This window comes from Crinia signifera, chromosome 3 (genome assembly GCF_055691185.1).
Source record: "Crinia signifera chromosome 3, ASM5569118v1, whole genome shotgun sequence".
Classification (NCBI taxonomy): domain Eukaryota; kingdom Metazoa; phylum Chordata; class Amphibia; order Anura; family Myobatrachidae; genus Crinia; species Crinia signifera.
In genome coordinates this window covers 32,545,675-32,565,282 of record NC_139219.1, presented here as the reverse complement: position 1 = coordinate 32,565,282, position 19,608 = coordinate 32,545,675, and the positions used below count along the sequence as shown (strand labels likewise).

The 19,608-nt window shown below is 48.2% G+C and overlaps 1 protein-coding gene across 2 annotated transcripts in view; it reads right to left on the bottom strand.

The window, feature by feature from the left end:
- Positions 1-19,608, bottom strand: part of PPP2R5A (protein phosphatase 2 regulatory subunit B'alpha) — a 74,888-nt gene that overhangs the window by 15,216 nt on the left and 40,064 nt on the right. For both annotated transcript variants that reach the window (XM_083175605.1, XM_083175604.1), the window contains exons 3-4: positions 10,005-10,106; positions 3,229-3,321 (exon numbers count right to left, since the gene is read on the bottom strand). In XM_083175605.1, coding sequence (XP_083031731.1) covers positions 3,229-3,321; positions 10,005-10,106 — 195 coding nt within the window. The remainder of the gene's footprint in view (positions 1-3,228; positions 3,322-10,004; positions 10,107-19,608) is intronic.

Here is a 19,608-nt window from a genome sequence, read left to right as displayed (position 1 = left end):
CCGTTCTACACATCACCCCCTTGCCCTCCGTCCTACACAGCAGCTCCCACACTATCCGCCCCCTTCTCGGCCGCCACTCCCCATGACCGCCCAAAGCCCGCCCCACGGCTACACACCGCGCCCCCCCAACGCATCCCTTCCTACACACAACCTTCCAACACTTCCCATGCCCACCCATCCTCGCCCAAACCCCGCCCCACGCCTACACACCATGCCCCCCTCAGCCTCGCTCCACGACCTGCTGTCCCCGAGCGCAAGCCTCCAGGACCTGCTGCCACCTCACAACACCCTCCAGGATGGCCGCGGGAGGGCTGCTGCACATGTGCGGCCGGCGCAACTCCTCCCGCGGTTCTTTGAGTGATGATCAGGTCAGGAGCAGGCAGCGTTGTACGGGCGGCGGGCAAAGCGGCAGAGTAAGGCAGTGTGTTGTGACACTGAGAATGCAGTTCACGGAGGCTGTGTGCTGCTGCTGAGCCTGTCAATGTATCCGGGAGGCGACAGCAGCTAGAACAACCTCCTTTCACACCACCAATCCCCCCCCCCACTCAGTCCTGTAATGTGGCAGAGAAACGTTCAGTTGGGGGCGGTGCTACGGATGGATGAGGGGGCGGAGCTATATGGACCTAGCCACTGCAGCAGGAAATCAGCTGCGAGAGGATAGCATGTTTTAGAAGAGTGTGAGTGGAGGGGACAGTAAGATAAAGAGTGTGTGTGTGTGTGTGTGTGTGTGCCCACAGTATCCCCCCACCTACCACTCCCCCACCCACAACACTCCCAAGCAAGCTTGCACCCGACCCTCACCCACCCACCTGCAACACCACAGCACCTACCCCTCTACCACATATAGCACACCGCATCTACCTGCGGAAACACTACTAGTAGAATCATAACATCCCAAACAACTGATACACATAAGACCCAAATATTAAATTATGTTAATTAAGATTTCGGTGCCAACACAAAAAATCCTGGGACAGAATAAAACTGCACCAGTAGGGAATCTGTGCGACTTCCATGACCACAGTGCTGTGAGATAGCAATGCTAGCTACTACACCAACTATGCTGCTCTCTTATGTACTTAAGGTTTTTTTTTCTGAATTAGCTGAAGGATTTAAGAACTCTGCATCATCTCTAAGTATCTAAATAAAGCCGACACATCCGTGCAATGTGATGGGGCCATGTCAGAGGCAGTGTGTTACCAGATGTATGACCTATAACTCTTTAGTGCTACTCACACAGATAACAAAGGAATCTCAAGGCTCTGACAAGGAGTCCATAGGAGCGCTACAGACATACAGCATACATACCGAGAGGTCAGCATACATAGCGAGAGGTGTACATTCCTCCTCTCGCCCACTTTATTACACACATAACCGGATGCCAGAAACACGTCTGTAAGCAACACATTGCGGCCAAAACACAGATGCCAACAGTGTAAAGTGTAATCACTGCAACAGGAAAACCTGCCCGCAATAGCCCAATATCCTTAATGGGGGCCACTCTGTTTCCAACCTGGATTTCATCCAGTAAGACAGGGTGCAGATTAGGTATAGCCCACATTTAAGAGCACTGACCCAACATACTGTACTCTATGCGAGTGGTAGCACATACCCCCGTGTCAATGACAACCGAGGCCTCGCACAATGTGCACACTTCCATCAGTCACGTTACAGACACCCGGCAGAGACGAGGATACAGCAGGACCTTGCAGCGAGATGATTTGTCCCCATATAAATACTGGTTGTTATTTCTACAAGTTATCCATATACTACAACTATGTGATTACTGCTCCGAGGCCTCCAGTCTGAGGACGAAGCTGGATAGAAGTCTGATCTCTAGAACTTACTTTTCCTAAAGGCCCCCATACACTAGCCGATTTTGGTCAGATTTCGGCCAGATCAGTCGGATCTGGCCGAAATCGGACCAAAATCGGCTAGTTTTGATGTCCCCTCAGATCCGATGCGCGGTCCCGTGCGCATCGGATCTGCGTCGGGTGGTCGGACCTGCTGCACGTCCGACCACCCGACTTGGGACCTAGTGGGGCGGCGCGGCGGTGGAGGGAGCAGGGGGGGCTGGGGACGCTGCGGGGGACACAGGCGGCATAGAGCCAGGCAGGGGGAGCCGGGAGCTGTGACTGTCAGTACTGAATAAAAAAAAAAAGCCCATACAATGAATGGGCGGCCTGTGATTGGCTGAGCGCTCTCTCAGCCAGTCAGCAATTGGCTGAGAGAGCGCTCAGCCAATCACAGGCTGCCCATTCATTGTATAGGCTTTTTTTTCTAGCACTGACAGCTCCCGGCTCTATGCCGCCTGTGTCCCCCGCAGCGTCCCCAGCCCCCCCCTGCTCCCACCAGCAGCCCTGCTCTGTAGCCCCCCCCCCCGCCCTCCGGGTTTTTTACATGTGATAAATCGAGACGATTTATCACATGTAAAAAATGGCACATCAAGTGCCAATCTAATCAAGCTCCCCCGGGGAGCAGCCGGGGAAGCTCAGGGGGAAGTCGGGGGCGACTTGTCCTAAGGACAAGTCACCCCCAATGTGTATGGGGGCCTTAAGGTTTACTGACTGCACTTTGCTAAGGAGCGCGTATAATAGGTTCCCCTTCATTTAGATTTAGAGATTGTATTTGACAAAACCCCCAAAAAAAGATTTGATTAAATTTAAGGGGGGCGATTCAATATTTTTGCAGGAGGAACTAATTCATTGGCGCCCAGTGGAACATCTGGTCAATCCTGATCTTATTTCATACCACGGGGCAGTATTTTAGGGTCTGTCCAACCCCTCCAATAATCTCCCTAAAAATGGGTATTCTCTTATCGTCCTTTATGCATATTGCTCTATAAGGTCTCCACCGTGCCAGACAAAGCGTATAAACAACTGAGCAAAAACAGCGACTTATGGGGTCTACACACGGGGCGATTACATCACTGCGTTTATTGTAGTGGCATAGCAATGACGATGCACGGCCCCACGCATCACTATCGCCCTGCAATTAATATCCAGCATGCTGGATGAATCTAGTCGTCACCGGTGTCAGGGCCATTGTAGTTCTAGGAAGAATTATTTGAAGCCTAAACATGGCACTGTGCATGAAGACACTGGTGCTGACCTGGTGTCACCTGTCAGTGCTAGCAGACAGATCGCAATAAACGACATAAAATGTATAAACAAGCTATAAGAAAGTTCCAATCAAGTTACAGAACAAAGAGAACGAATAATGAATTACCTGTTGCACAAATTTCTGGTCCACAAACCTCTTTGCGATGCTAGGCTGAAAGTCTGGGCTCTCCAAAAACCTCAGGAAAAACTCGTATACCAGCTGGAAAACAAATATAGAAAGAAGCTGAACTCAAATCTACTGTTTATCTATTCATTAAGTAATTTCCAAGTGTGAGAGGTGGAGAATCAATGAGCAGACCGCAAGCCAATGGCAGACGAGCAGTGTGTCGGAGTCGCTGAGACTCCTGGGATTTAGAACATTCTATTGTCCAACCGGTTACACCCGGTAATTACACCAGGTTCTGGCTTCTCTTAAGAGAACAATAATTAACCAACATATTCAAAAGTCTACAAATATTGGAATAATACTCCGACTATGGTCATTGAGGATTCCTGCATACAACCGCCAGAAGTGTAACAGACACATCTAGTGTGTCAAAAAAAAAAAAAAAGCACCTAAATTGATTCAAACATCCAATTACACACATGTTTGTTGCATGAAGTGGGCAAACATTGCAAGAATGCACGCAGCTATAAAATGCAAAATCCAACTACTGTGACTAGTTATACCCCTTTTACACCAAAACGCCGGGTCGCACCCGGCTTTTTTAGACCCAGGTTCAAGCCGGGTGCGACCCGGCGTTTAGTGCAATTTACACCGGGCAGACAGCCCGGCCCGCACCTCCCCCCCCCTCCCCTCCCGGTGCTTGGAGATGACAGGATGATGTCATCTCCAAGCGCGAATCACCGCCGGACCGGAACGCTGCTGGGGGCAGCCCAGCACTAAGGTAAGCTGCTGGGCTGCCCCCAGTCACCGCGCGCACCCCCCCGCCGTCGCACAGGAGGTGAATGGATGCCGCACACAGGCATCCGTTCACCTCCCTCCCCCGCTGCTGTCTGCAGGGTATAGCAGACAGCAGCGCCGGCAGTCAGTGTCAGGCTGACAACCCGTCCAACCTGCGGACGATGCGGTCCACAGGTTGGACGTTCCCCATTCATGTAAATGGGAGCCGGGTCATCCGACCCGGCGTTCCCATTTACACCGCCCTCTACCCAGGTCCTAGCCGTGTTCTACCCAGGTCAGGACCTGGGTAGAAGTCCCGTGTAAAGGGACACGGCGTTAGGGATTTACACCGCCGAAGATCCGGGTCTGACCCGCCGCTGACCCGGATTTTTCGGCGGTGTAAAAGGGGTATTACAGTTCTCGCTGTGAGGTTGCTGGAATGATCTACACAATGTGGCCACTGACAAGTGCAGGAGAACAAAAGGAATTCACCCCCGACCCAAGATAAGTGTCAACTTCATTAGCAGACTCATAGCAGGCTGTCCGTAGGGGGTGATACAGCTACTAGACAATGTCTAAAGGCCCCCATACATTAGGACGACTTGTTCTAAGGACAAGTCGGCATACCTCCCAACTTTCATGGTGAAGAAATAGGGACGAGCGCCCGAAAAGGGGGCGGGGCGTATGCAAATGAGGTAGCGGCTTATGCTAATTAGCCGCGACCTCATTTTTATACGAGAATAGACGCTGTGCGCATGCGCACAGCGTCTATTCTATTAGATTGGGGGGTCTCCCAACTGCCACCCCCCGCAGCGGGACAATGCCTGCCGCGGGTGGGACAGCGGGACAGGACCCGAAAATCGGGACTGTCCCGTTGTAATCGTGACAGTTGGGAGGTATAAGTCGGCCCCAACTTCCCCCTGAGCTACCCAGGGGAGCTTGATCATATTTGGCACTTGATGTGCCATTATTACATGTGATAAATCGGATGCGATTTATCACATGCAAAAAAACAAAAAAACCTGGGAAAGCGGCAGCAGAGGAGGGTCCAGGAGTACAACTCTGCTGGAGAGTTGTAGAGGCAGGCAGGGATCGGAGAGCAGGGTCTGGTCTGTGGTCCCTGCCTGCCGCTCCCAGCCTGCTATTGCCGCTCCCCCCGGAGAGGGGTCAGGCTAGCGCTCGCGGCCACACGAGGAACCCAGATATATCGGAACTGAAACATCCGTGGGTACCCACGATGTGCCCATGATGGGTCAGATTCTGATATATCTTAAGTTCAGCAGGTCCGACGCCCTGATCCGATGCGAGCGGGAAGGTGCATCAGATCATATCAGATGTCCCAAACTTCCGATTTTGGGCCGATTTCACCAGATTTATCTGCCCAAAGTGCCAAAATCGGGTGAAATCGGCTCAAAATCGCATAGTGTATGGGGGCCTTAAGACGACAGTCATAAGATCGGCAGAAGGTCGACATGAACAAGGCGGACATTGACAAAATACTGACAGACGCAAAAGGTCGACACATGGAAAAGGACAACATGAATTTTTCACGTTTTTTGGAGTCCGTATCAAAACCGGAGTAACATGGACCCCCAATCAGTGTACAGCTTTGCTCGCAATACAAGTTCACGTGGTGGTCCCAAAAACGAAGAGACAAACTGTAAAAAACTCATGTCAACCTTTCCATGCGTCGACCATCACCATGTGAACCTTTAGTCAATGTCGACCATGTGAATGCTGGTCTAGACATTATCTGTCAGCCATCCTGATTCCCTGACACTCCCAGAAAACGGTGGTGCGACACACACACACACACACACACACACACACACACACACACACACACGGTGGCTTCCCGACAATCCACTTGCAAGTGGCTTACAACCAGCATAAATTGCTGAATTCGTCACCGTTTGGCCTCGCACATGCATTGTCTTTCGATAATCACGAGCAGCAATCAGGGACAACACCACCCACCCACCCCCCCCCCCCCCCCCCCCCCCTATGATGTTTAAACCCCCAAGCGTGCATTTATACATTAGAAGGGTTCTGCACTGTGGCTAGACATTTTTACATTTAAATAAGGTGCTCGGGGAAGTGCGCCCTAAAGCACGTCTTCAACCTGTGGCCCTCCAGATGTTGTAGAACTACATGTCCCAGCATGCCCTGACCATTTTGGTATGCTCTTATAGGAAAACAATGTGGCAATGCATGTTGGAACATGTAGTTTCACAACATCTGGAGGGCTGCAGGTTGAAGACCCATGTCCTAAACAAACCACACGGTTGGTCGACCTAAAGATGGTCGACAGGTCATTAGGTCGACATGGTCTAGGTCGACATTCAAATGGTCAACATGGCGTTTTTCACTTTTTTTTTTGAGCCGACATGTGTCGACAGGTGGTATTTCATGCCCTACCATCCACTAGGGGGTGGTGGCGTCAGCGAGGCACCGTGCCCGGAGCATGGAGACCGCAGCGAGCCATACGAGGGAATGCGGTGCACATAATCCATGTCGACTGTGTCAACATTTGGGGAAAAAAAAAAAAAAATGAAAAATCTAATGTCGACCTTTTGACTGTCGCCCTAGACCATGTCAACTTAATGCTTGTGTCAACCAAATGACCTGTAGACCTCTTCCCATGTTGACATTGCAGTTCGTCGACCTAATGGCTGTCGGCCATCTTTAGGTCGACCATACAATCCACACCCGACTTATCTCAGCCTCAAGTCGCGTCCGATATCCCTTGAACTCTTAAGTCAATCCTTCCATCCGATATGGTACTTGATGTGTGATTTATCTATTAGGCTGTACTACAGGGGCTGGCAAATACACCTATATAAAGCAGATTGCATGAATATATTGCAGGTGCAAAAAAATAAAAATAAAAAAAAGCCACGATGTGCACCTGAGCCTGTGATTCCGATTAATCCTAAGTGCAGCAGGTCTGATCTCCGACTTGATGCGCAAAGGACCACGCATCGCTTCAGAGAGGATGTCAAACACATGCGATTTTACACACTTTCTTCAGATTTTTCATCCCGATCTGTCAGATTCAGATAAAGAGAGGCCAAATCTCGCTAGTGTACGGCCAGCGATGCTCGATAGGGGGTATGCGAGAGCTAATCGAACGACTGCAATAAGGGAAGGCCATACTGTTTTTAAAGGGCACTAAAAAAAAAAAAGTTGATCGGCTGCTTGGTGTTACTTAGGTGCTGGTTTGCTGGACCTATGCCCCAGGTTAGTGGGGTCCTGAAGCAGGCGCGTTACAAGCAATGTGTTTGATGGATTCTACCATGTGACAGTGACTTTTCCCGAGTCACAAGACACTTGGTTCTACACGGACTGTCACGGACAATGAGCACTCTGTACTCTACAAGATCCCATTACTGGACAGGGAGATAAAGGACTCCTCTCACTCTCCGCTCAGCTGTCCCGTACACTCTCCCTGTCGCCCCCCCAGACGTACAGAAACAGCAGCAGCATGTCGCTGTATCGCACATAACAATTACATGGGCAGTATAAGAGGTCACACTGCTTGCCTTGCACCATGCCAGTTGCTTTGCAATCAGATCATGGTTTCAGAGTAAGTAATTTCGGTACTTGTGTAGTTTCACGGCGCCACCGCGCGCACAGTCTGTTACAGAAACTTGGCAGCCTGCCAGAGGCTCTGTTTAACTGTGCGCGTGCCGCTCTAGCTCTGTCTGACTGTGCGCGTGCCGCTGTAGCTGTAAGCTACGTATTGACAGCTACGTTAACAGCGTAGCTGCCGGGCAGCAGCAGCGCGCTGCCCAGGCGCTGACAGGTCACTGTGGTACTTGTAGTTCCACAGTGAAACAGGCAACGCTGACAACGGGGGCAAGTGGAGACACCACGGGCACAACGCTGACGTGCCGGGGCTTTTTTAACTACACACCCCGGCACACCGCTGTGTCCCCCATGTACACGCTAAATTCAGACGCAAAAGCGTCTGAATCCAGCCTTACCTGCAAGCCGCTAAGAAGGCTTGCAGTCTGGATCTAGGCGCTAAAGCGCCTGGATTCACACTCCCTGCAAGCCCATAAGAAGGAGGGGGGCGCCTGGATTCAGACGCAAAAGCGTCTGAATCCAGGAGGCCCCCTGCTGGCCGCTAAGAAGTCGGGGAGTCTGGATTTAGACGCTTAAGCGTCTGAATCTAGGCTCCCTGCAAGCCGCTAAGGTGTTGGGGCATCTAAATCCAGACGCTAAAGCGTCTGGATTTAGTTGGGTGTAGTGGTACATCTAAATTTAGACGCTAAAGCATCTAAATTTAGCTGGGTCTAGGGGTACACTATTAAAACCCGCCCTCAGTGACACTAGTCGACGCAACAGCTGTCGACCTTGTAAATCCCACTATCCACGCCCCCCCAAAACGTGGCGAGCGCAGCGAGCTCCGCGAGGGGCAGCGGTACGCATCCTACAACCTTTTCATACCCCCACTATGCACGTCGGCGTGGAGTTGAGAATAGAAAGTGTGGCGAGCGCAGCGAGCCACCGAGCCCGAAGCGTGGCGAGCCCTGCGGATACCTTCACAGCTATCCGAGTCCCTCGCCACGCTTCGGGCTCGGTGGCTCGCTGCGCTCGCCACACTTTCTATTCTCAACTCCATGCCAACGTGGATAGTGGGAGTATGAAAAGGTTGTAGGACGCGTACCGCCACCGCTCGCCACGCTTCGGGTGGGCGTGGATAGTGGGATTTACAAGGTCGACAGCTGTTGCGTCGACTAGTGGCACTGAGGGCGGGTTTTAATAGTGTACCCCTAGACCCAGCTAAATTTAGATGCTTTAGCGTCTAAATTTAGATGTACCACTACACCCAACTAAATCCAGACGCTTTAGCGTCTGGATTTAGATGCCCCAACACCTTAGCGGCTTGCAGGGAGCCTAGATTCAGACGCTTAAGCGTCTAAATCCAGACTCCCCGACTTCTTAGCGGCCAGCAGGGGGCCGCCTGTATTTATACGCTTTTGCATCTGAATCCAGGCGCCCCCCTCCTTCTTACGGGCTTGCAGGGAGTGTGAATCCAGGCGCTTTAGCGCCTAGATCCAGACTGCAAGCCTTCTTAGCGGCTTGCAGGTAAGGCTGGATTCAGATGCTTTTGCGTCTGAATTTAGCGTGTACATGGGGGACACAGCAGTGTGCCGGGGGGTGTAGTTTAGAAGCCCCGGCACATCAACGTTGTGCCCGTGGTGTCTCCACTTGCCCCCGTTGTCAGCGGTGCCCAGGCGCTGCCTGTTTCACTGTGGAACTACAAGTACCACAGTGACCTGTCAGCGCGCTGCTGCACGGCCGCTACGCTGTTAACGTAGCTGTCAATACGTAGCTTACAGCTACAGCGGCACGAGCACAGTCAAACAGAGCTAGAGCGGCACGCGCAGTCAGACAGAGCCTCTGGCAGGCTGCCAAGTTTCTGTAACAGACTGTGCGCGCGGTGGTACCGTAATTTCTTATGACGCTTATCAGACATCTAGTATTTGGGTTCAGCACTTTAGCAGTTATTTATATAGCACCTAAATATTCCACAGAGCATATATACCACATGATGCACCCTACCTCCGGATGGTATGGGATATACAATCTATATTCCCCTCACACACCCCAACCGTGAAGGGGACACACTACATCCCCCGCCTATAGATTCTGTAGTTCTGGACAGTGGTAGATTGTCTGCAAATGTCGATAGCCAATATGTGTTCCATATGAATGTAGATCAATACAATGCCACAAAATGATAGCAGTCCGATCACTGCAAGGCTGGGGGGCTAGCAGCTTTACCGTACCCATGGAATTCTCTACCGACACCCAGACAGGCATTACTGACATGTTATAGGACCGGTTCTGGATGGCACAAGCAGGAGATTTCACTGGTCCTCCTCGACAGAAACCAAGTTTGTTCCCAGGCAAGAGGATAGAAGCCTGGTGGGACGGAGCCCTAAACTACATGCAAGCCTACAGCACATGAATAGCCAGCCCCTGCCCACCTGTATGTGCGGCCATGATGCCTCCAACGTGGGCTCGTCCTCTTCGGGATCAAAGTCTGGATTGTCACTGGGCGGAAGTGTTCTAAATATATTTGAGCTAATCTGTAAGAAAGCGGAGAGAAGATCACCAGTTAGTTACACAATACCGATTAATAAAAATACCATACCTCACCAACAGGCACCAACAGGCTTCATACATTTTTAATGGAACTCTCAAAGATGAATGGACTGCGGCCATACGCTGCATAGCAAACATTAACATTTGCTGTCTGATAACTGGTCTCGCTGTCAATGGTGACCACAACCACGGTCAGATCTGAGCAGCAATGATCGCATCACCACCGGTCACAACAGCATATCATCTTAGGCACGGCTGGGCAACACCGGCCCTCCAGATGTTAATGAACTACACATCCCAGGATGCTTTGCATTAGTTTTGCTATGTGGCCATGCTGAAACTGATGCAAGGCATGCTGGGATGTGTAGTTCATCAACATCTGGAGGGCCGGTGTTGCCCAGCTCTGATCTTAGGGGAGAGTGACTTTAATAAACATTAACTCATGATCCTGTAGGTTAAAAAGGCAGTAGTATTATTAGCCTGTATTTCTAAAGCGTCAGCATATTACACAGTGCTGGTCACTGAGGGGGATCAGGTTACAACCAAGCATAGAACATGAAACAGGTGGTCACTATCTGAGATGTGGGGAACCCTTGTTACATAAGGCAGAGGGAATACAAATGTAGCTGGAGGAAGTGCACACGGCATTATCAGTGGCCAAAAATAAAGGTGTAATATGAATGGAATGAGGCGAGGGAACAGAAGGTGGCAACATGCAAGATCACCACCGATGACACCATCACCATTTATCTTACATAAAGCCCACCTGCTCCTGGATCAACTGCTGGGGGCATTCACCAGCTTGGAGCAGCAGCATGCCTGGTAGTGTGATCACACTCGCTGCTGTACACAGACACAGAGATGCCAAAGTAACCCAGCTGCAGATGTATGAAGCGGTGATCACGGAGGAGAAGCGATAAGGTGCCTGGTACTTTATCACTGGCCAATCAGCTCCTGACTGTTGAGTTACAGGCTGGGTTTAAAAAAGGAAAAGTCAGGAGCTGATTGGCCAGTGATAAAGTACCAGGCCCATTATCACTGCTTCATACATGATCTACCTCCCAGTCACATGCACACAGGGAAGCTGCTTCAGTGTCATAGGAGATACCTCTTCTAGAAATGTCTCCATTATAGAAGTATTATAACTGGCACATTCGCATGGCTGAGCAATGTGCTGCAGCCCACACGCTATACAGTAGTACAGGCATGGCACAGCAGCGCACACACTACTATACAGTAGTACAGGCATGGCACAGCAGAGCACACACTACTATACAGTAGTACAGGCATGGCACAACAGCGCACACATTATACAGTAATATGGGTATGGCACAGCAGTACACACACTCTATACAGTAGTACAGGCATGGCACAGCAGCGCACACATTATACAGTAATATGGGTATGGCACAGCAGTACACACACTATACAGTAGTACAGGCATGGCACAGCAGCGCACACACTATACAGTAATATGGGTATGGCACAGCAACACACACACACACACACACACACACACACTATACAGTAGTACAGGCATGGCACAGCAGCAGACACTATACAGTAATATGGGTATGGCACAGCAACACACACACACACACACACTATACAGTAGTACAGGCATGGCACAGCAGCACACACACTATACAGTAATATGGGTATGGCACAGCAGCACACACACACACTATACAGTAATACATGCATGGCACAGCAGCACACACACTATACAGTAATATGCAGGGCTGTGGAGTCGGAGGAAATTTTGCGTGCCTGGAGTCTGAGTCGGCAAACAATGCACCGACTCCGAAAATGATAATTAATGACTTCTCTACTGTAAGAATAAAGACCAATGCATGCAGTGCCTCACGTAACCGCAAAACGAACACGTTAAGTGACCGTGAAAAAGCATGCTTTTCATGTGCTTCACTATATGGCACGCAATGCACAATTCGGAGCACCAATACTTATAAATGTATTCTCCCTTGTAGTTTACAACTTATTTCCAACGTTCAATAAGGTTTTCAATACCTCGTTGGTAGAAATCACCTGGTGTAGACTCGAAAAATTCATTCAACCAAGCTCTCCCACCATACGCACAACATCTTTTTTTTTTTCAAAAACGTTTTATTGAGAAAGTCACATAATAAAACATGTCATAAATCAAGGCGACAAATCACTCCTTGTTAGACAGAAGTACACCACGCAGGGTGACCACATTTTCATTGTTTTCTTCTTCAACAAATTACAAACATATAAAAGTGCAAGCATACAGAATTGTGTAGGCTTAGGCATATAAGAATATAGAGCCATAATAGGTACATATTTATCAGTACATAATAATTTTACTTTAAGTGGCACTAAGTATATTGCTCGCCTTCAATTCCAATTCCATACAATATAAAAACTAATATTCTAACTTGGACAAACTAGACAAGACAAAGGGAAGGAGTGGGGAAGGGTGGGAAGTGAGGCTACTGCGTTTAGATTCTAAAGGATATTTCTGGAAGTGATACTATGTTTTGCTCTGATATTTCAAACCACCTTCTTCCATCTGTATTGATTGGATGGGTTGGTCATGTGTGACTCAGTTGTCGTACCAAATACCATGATGTGTTTTCATACATGCTCAGAATTTGTGATTGTGTGGAACTGGGTAAGGTCTCGATGTAAGGTCCCCATTTACGATAAAACCTCATAACGCCTGTTTCTATATCCGGTAATGTGGCTTGTCTCTCCATGTATAAAATACTTATTATTGTGTTCTTTGTTTCAAGTATGGAGGGTGCTGATCTTTTGATCCAGTATTTCATAATTAATTTTTTTGCTATTCCTAAGATCACCGTTATCACAGGCAACAAGGATTTTTTCCGACCTCCCCAATCCCAATCTTTCAATACCAGGAGTAAACATGCCGTAGGATTTTTAATTACTTTCAATTGGAAGGTATTGTTTATGAACATTATCAGTTTATTCCAATATGAGGATATCTTGCCACACTGCCAAAGATTGTGAAAAAAGGTGGCCCGTCTCTGACCACATTTGGTGCAAGAGTCTGGTGCATCAGGTATCATATGCGCTCTCTGTATTGGGGCCACATATGCCCTGTTTAGTATTTTCCAGTGCACCTCCTGGAGAGATGCTGAGTGTAAATATTTCATGGTCTGTTGGCAGTGTTTCATGACCTCCCCATACTCCGGGATCGAAGGAATCTCTAATTTCCAGGCATTTAAAGTTTTATTCCATTTCTTACCCCCATCTGTGACTTCTGCCACTGCGTAATAATATCTAAGCCTGTAAGTTCCCGTATGAGCCAGTGACATGATGGTGGCAACTGGGTCAGTTTCCGCTCCCTCCGGACCAGCCGGGGGAAGGGACTGAATCATGTGCCTTATTTGTAGAAACATGAAGAAGTGATTTTGTTGTAATTTGTACTTTTCTCTTAGGTCTGCGAACGACATAAGATGGCCTCCTGGGTCGTACACATCCCTGATCGCCGCCAAACCAGCTTTCCTCCAAGCCAGAAACTGGGGGTTGTCCATTCCGGGGGGAAACCCGGGATTACCCCAAAATGTTATAAATCTTGAAACCTGGGGGGATCTTCTCAGTGTTTTGTTCGTGTATAGCCATGCCTTGTAGGTGTCTCTAAATAAAATGTTATCTTTTATGTCTTGACTGATCTTTTTCCTAGGTGTATGTATTAGTGCTGTTGGTGAATATGGGGCAAATAGTGCTTCCTCGAGGGCTCGGTTGGTGAAGGTTGAGTGCAGCCAGCACCAGTCTGTTATATATCTAAAGAAGACTGCCCTGCTAAATGTTGCCGGGTCTGGAATATTGAGTCCTCCCTCGGACCTAGGAAGTTGCAGTTTTGCGTAAGCAACTCTCGGTTTTTTGCCAGCCCATAAGAACTTAGAGAACACAGTCCTGACTATGGCGCAGTCCTGTTTAGTAAGGGATAGTGGTATAATTTGTAACAGGTATGCTAGCTTAGGGAATGCTATGCTTTTGATGACCGCCGCCCTTCCCATCGTTGAGAGGGGAAGGGTGGTCCATCTATGTAGCAGTGCGGAGATTTCCGCTATCACGGGGCGAAAGTTAGCCGAATATATTTCAGATACAGAGTGAGGTATGCGGATGCCTAAATACTTCATTGTGTTCTTTACTATAGAGAATTGGGCCAATGGGGAGTCTATGCCTGACGAAAGTTTGGGGCCAGAGAGAATCATTGCCTCAGATTTATTATAGTTTACCTTAAGACCGGAAAATGATCCAAATTGTTCTATCAAGGGGATTATCACGGGGACAGTCTCCTTTGGGTTTGATAAGAAAACCAGCATGTCGTCGGCGAAGAGGGCTAATTTAGCCTCTTCTCCACCGACTTTAATTCCAGTATATGCAGGGGAAGCTCTAAGGGCTATGGCCAATGGTTCCAGAGCCAGGGCAAATATTAATGGGGACAATGGGCATCCCTGTCGGGTGCCACGTTTTGTATAAAATGGTTGTGAAAGGAAGCCATTATTGAGGATTTGCGTGGCTGGGTTTGTGTATAAAGTTTTGAGCAGAGTCATAAATTGAGGGGGGGCCCCAAATCTGTGGAGTGTTTCGAATACATGGTCCCATGTAATTAGGTCGAAAGCTTTCTCCGCATCTAGGGACAGAACTACGTTCTGTTCCCCAGATGGGTGAACTCGAAGCCACTCCATTACAGCCAGTAATTTTCTAATGTTCACCACCGACTGACGACCCCAAATAAAACCTGACTGGTCTGGGTGGACCAGATGGGGAAGGATCAGCTTAAGCCTGTCTGCCATAACCTTGGTAAGTAACTTGTAGTCACTGTTTAACAATGATATAGGGCGGTAGGAACTTGGGTCTTCCGCATCTCTACCTGGTTTGGGGAGGAGTCGTACTACTGCCGAATTAAAATGTAGTGGGAGGGCTTTCCCTGCCATGATCTCATTAAACATTGCTGTCAAGGGTGGGGCCACTTTAGGGGCCAATATTTTTAAATATTCATTAGCGAACCCATCTGGTCCAGGGGATTTTCCGTTCTTAAGTCCTACTATTGTCGATTGGATTTCCTCTATTGTTACGGGGGCAACCAAGGATTCTTTTTGAGCCTGGGAAAGGGTGGGTATTTGGAGATTTGTCCAGAAACTATTTTTGGCCTCTATGTTTATTGTAGGAGCGGCATAAAGGGAGGAGTAAAAATCAAAAAACACTTAGATATGTCAGCATTTGATTTTTTAAGTGTTCCCATTGGGTCTTTGATAGATTTCACTATCGTGGGTGGGTGCCTACCTGCTAATAAATGTGATAGTAGCTTCCCCGCCTTATTGCCAAAGCGGTGAAATTTACTGTTTCTATGAAAACTGAATTTCTTTTCTATGCCCGCCAGAACATTGTCAAATGTTATTTTGTCTTTATAATAGCTTGTTTTATTGGTCCCTGTAGGGTTGTTTTTAAAATTGGAGTAGGACTGAGTTAATTGGGATTGGGCTTCTAGGTAATTTTTGTCTAGGTCTCTGTCCCTTTTCCTGCAGTAGGATATAATATTGCCCCTTAGCACAGCTTTAGAAGTTTGCCAGAATAATAAAGGATCTGCGGTTTCCAGATCTGCATGATTGTGCTTGAAGTCCATCCACGCCGCCTCCAGCATGGCTCTGAATTGTAAGGAGTTTGCCAGGTAGGCTGGGAAGCGCCATTGGCGTATCGGGCCTTTGTCAACCTGGGCGGCAAGTTGGACCCAGCACAAAGCATGGTCAGAGATGCCAATTGCTTCTATCTTTGTGTCAGCAACCTTGGGAAACATATGACGAGGGATCAATATGTAATCTATTCTGGAAAGGGTACCATGGGCGGCAGACAAACATGTGTAGTCCCTTTCCACTGGATAGCATGAGCGCCAAGAGTCAACCAGCTGAAATTGGTCACATAGGGAAGCTATAGTGTTATCTGGGTGACGGTTGTGTTTGGACGTGGGTGTACTCCTATCTAATGTTTGTGATGCCACCACGTTGAAGTCCCCCCCCAGGATCAGAGAATGGGTTTGCATAGATTCAAGCTTGGCAACCAGGGATGTGTAGAACCCACGGGGGTTAGTATTGGGGGCATAAATGTTACACAGAGTATATGGTACATCCTGCACGGTTACATTTACAATTACATATCTACCATTTTCATCAATCTCAGTCGACGTTATTGTGTGGTTAATAGCATTCCTGATGAGAATCACCACTCCCCGTGATTTAGAGTTAAATGATGCCGATGCCATCACAGACCATCTTAGCATATTAAGTTTTAAAATCTCACATGGGATAAGGTGGGTTTCCTGTAGGAAGGCAATATCTAAAGACATTTTGTTTAGGTATGTTAATATTTTCCTGCGTTTAGCAGGGGTATTGAATCCGCCCACATTTAGTGAGCCTACTTTAAGCATTAGCATCACATATCTTTACACATACCTTTGTCGCAGTACCTCATACCCTAAAAGCACCAGGAGAAGACACATGGAGGAAAAGAGACATACAGGGGAAAGACAAAACACAGACATCACAAAAAACACAAAAACAGCAGGACCTCCCATCATGAAGCAGTTGCTCCCGTGGGGGTCAAAAAATACTCTAATCAGAACTTCCGTACTCATCACCCTCCAATCTAACGATATCTCCTAACGAGATCCCCTTCCCCTCCCATCCCCCCCTAAATCCCCCCATAAATCTCCCCCGTAATACTCTAAATTATCTAACAGTGTTATATACCTTTAGAACCTTATTCTAGCTGTATCAATTAAACTGATGTTGTGGTAAATAGGTAGGCAACCAGCAGTGCTTGAACTAAATAATATTGAGTTGTGTCTGGTAGCGTCCCTTATCTATATAGACTACAGGCATTAATTTGTTTTTTTTTTTTTTTTTTTTTTTTCCTTTTTCCTCCAAATACTCTTATCCAACATACATTATAACATAACTTGTACTTTGACGTATTATTAATGTAAATTTAACTTTAGAGGGCAGTGTTGCAATTCTATCAACCAGCAGTATAGTTTACAAGGTGGCCCAAAATATGAGAGTCTGCCGTGTAATTTAGCAGATCTTAACTAACCATACGTGCCTCTCATCAGCCCTCAGAAATGACTATTTTACCAAACCTATTAGTTCCCAGAGGTGGATGCCCCCTGGGTGTCAGGACCAGTCTCTGATGCATTTTCCTGCTCAGTGAGGTAGCGATCTGCGTCAGCAGCTGAAGTGAAATCTTTGACTTTGTCTCCATCAAATACTCTCAGTCTGGCTGGATAGACAAGCGCAAATTTCTTTTTTGCGTTAAATAATTTTGTGCATATTGGAGTGAACTCCTTGCGGGCCCGAGTGACTTCCGCAGAGTAGTCCTGGAATATGAATATTTTTGCATCATTCCATGTCAGGTCCCGGTGTCTTCTGGATGCCGCCCATATAGCGTCTTTGTGTAGGTAATTTAGACATCGAAATATCACAACCCTTGGTCTATTTCCCCTTGTGGTGCGTGTCGGGCCCAGGCGGTGTGCCCTCTCGATCACCATGTCACCGCACTGGTCTGATAACTGTAACATCTCAGGCAAGGAAATTTGTAGAAATTTATATAAGTCAGGGCCCTTTATGCTCTCATCCAGCCCCACGATCCTCAGATTGTTCCTTCTCGATCTGTTTTCAAGATCATCGATCTTATTTTGAAGTTCATAACAAGTTTGTTGGAGGCTGGAAGAGGAGTCTTTGAGTGTAGATACATCCTGAAAAAGCTCCCCCACCCTGCATTCAGTGGCATGTTGCGTCTGTGCTACTTGTTTCAACTGTGCTGTAACGTCTTTAATAGCGATGTTAAATTTGGCAGCCTGTGCCTCCATCAGGGGACCCATAGTTTCTTGTATAGCCTTTACCACATCAGAGTAGGTGACAGGGGGCCCCTCTAGCGTGTCAGAGGTTTGAGAGAATAGTACCTGGGAGGCTGAGTCCCCTGTCTTGTCGCGTGCAGCGGCCATCTTGGATCTAGATAGTGACTGTGATCTGGAGCTGGATTTGGCCCTCTTTTCTTCTGGTTTTTGTGACCTCCTCGGCATCTGTGGAGAGAGAAATCTCTCCATCCACCGCCTGAGGTGGGTATATGAGCACTGTATAGGACGGGATTTGTGGCCCGTTATGTCCTGTCCAGCAGGCTCTGCCCTCTGTAGTGGTCTGGTGCTATAGGAAATCAGTCCCCAGTGAGAGAATTGTCAGCGTTTTCTATTAGTACTTTCTGTTACTGTACCTGCTGCCAGGTAATTCTGCAAATCGTGATGAGCCTTTTATGAATAATAAGTGGCTCTGGCAAGTAACCAGCGGAGCGTAATGGCGGATAATAGGTCTGGCATCTAATGGCTGGCAGGGTGTGGAGCAGCGTGTCCTCTGCACGTGTAATATCTTTTGCAGCGGTGCGGCACTGTGCTCAGCGGGGCCGCCACCGCCCGCCTAGGGTTGCTGGCGAGGGGCTCCGTATGCTAGGTGTACCTGTTGTGCTGGAGCCGGATGCACGCTTTGTGCCCGGTGCTCAGCGTGTAGTGTCCCGCTACAGGCCGCAGCTCGCCGCGGCGTCTCGTGTTGCAGGTGGTGGCCGCGATCGTGCGGCGTTCTGCGCGGCGGGGACCTCTCGGCTGGCTACTGAGTCGGGTGGGGGCTTTCTCTGGTGCTCGGGGGGAGCAGGGGGACGGTTGGTGCCGGGGATGCAGCGGAGGTCTCGCTAGCCGCAGCCGCCTACATCAGGACCGGAACCGGAAGTCCACGCACAACATCTTTTTACGCGGATGAAGATCTTGTTTCATGCGTGGGGTCGTTTGTTTACCTTGGGCTAAGCCATTCCTTACGCTGGTTCATATTGATGTACAGGTACCATTTTTCATCGCCAGTAACGATTCGGTAAAGAAATCGTTCCTTGTGTCCAAGAATTGAACGGTGACGAGCAAGCAAACCAGCGGAGATTGTGGCTCGATTTTTGTTGTCGTCACAAAGCATGCAGAACTCATGCTCCACACTTCTGAACCTTTCCTATTGTTTTTGTTCTCAAAACAACCAAATAATGTGCTTTTTATCTTTGAACTGGTAAAATTCCTGTTCCTGATGTTTGTGCCTACTGCTACTATCCAGCCATTTAATTAATTAATAAAAAAATTAATAAAACTTTGTTTTCATTGTGTTTGTCCTTTGCTGAAACTGTTCAATACAGTAGACTGTTGGCTTGCCAGCCTCTAGTTTCTGTAGTAATAATATGTATGTTGCCTTTCTTTCCTTCAAGGAAGGTATCAAATACATTCGCATATTAATACAGAGGAGTCGGCGTCAGAAGTACGAGGAGTCGGAACATTTATCTACCGACTCCATAGCCCTGGTAATATGGGTATGGCACAGCAGCACACACACACACACACACACACACACACACACACACACTATACAGTAGTACAGGCATGGCACAGCCATATAT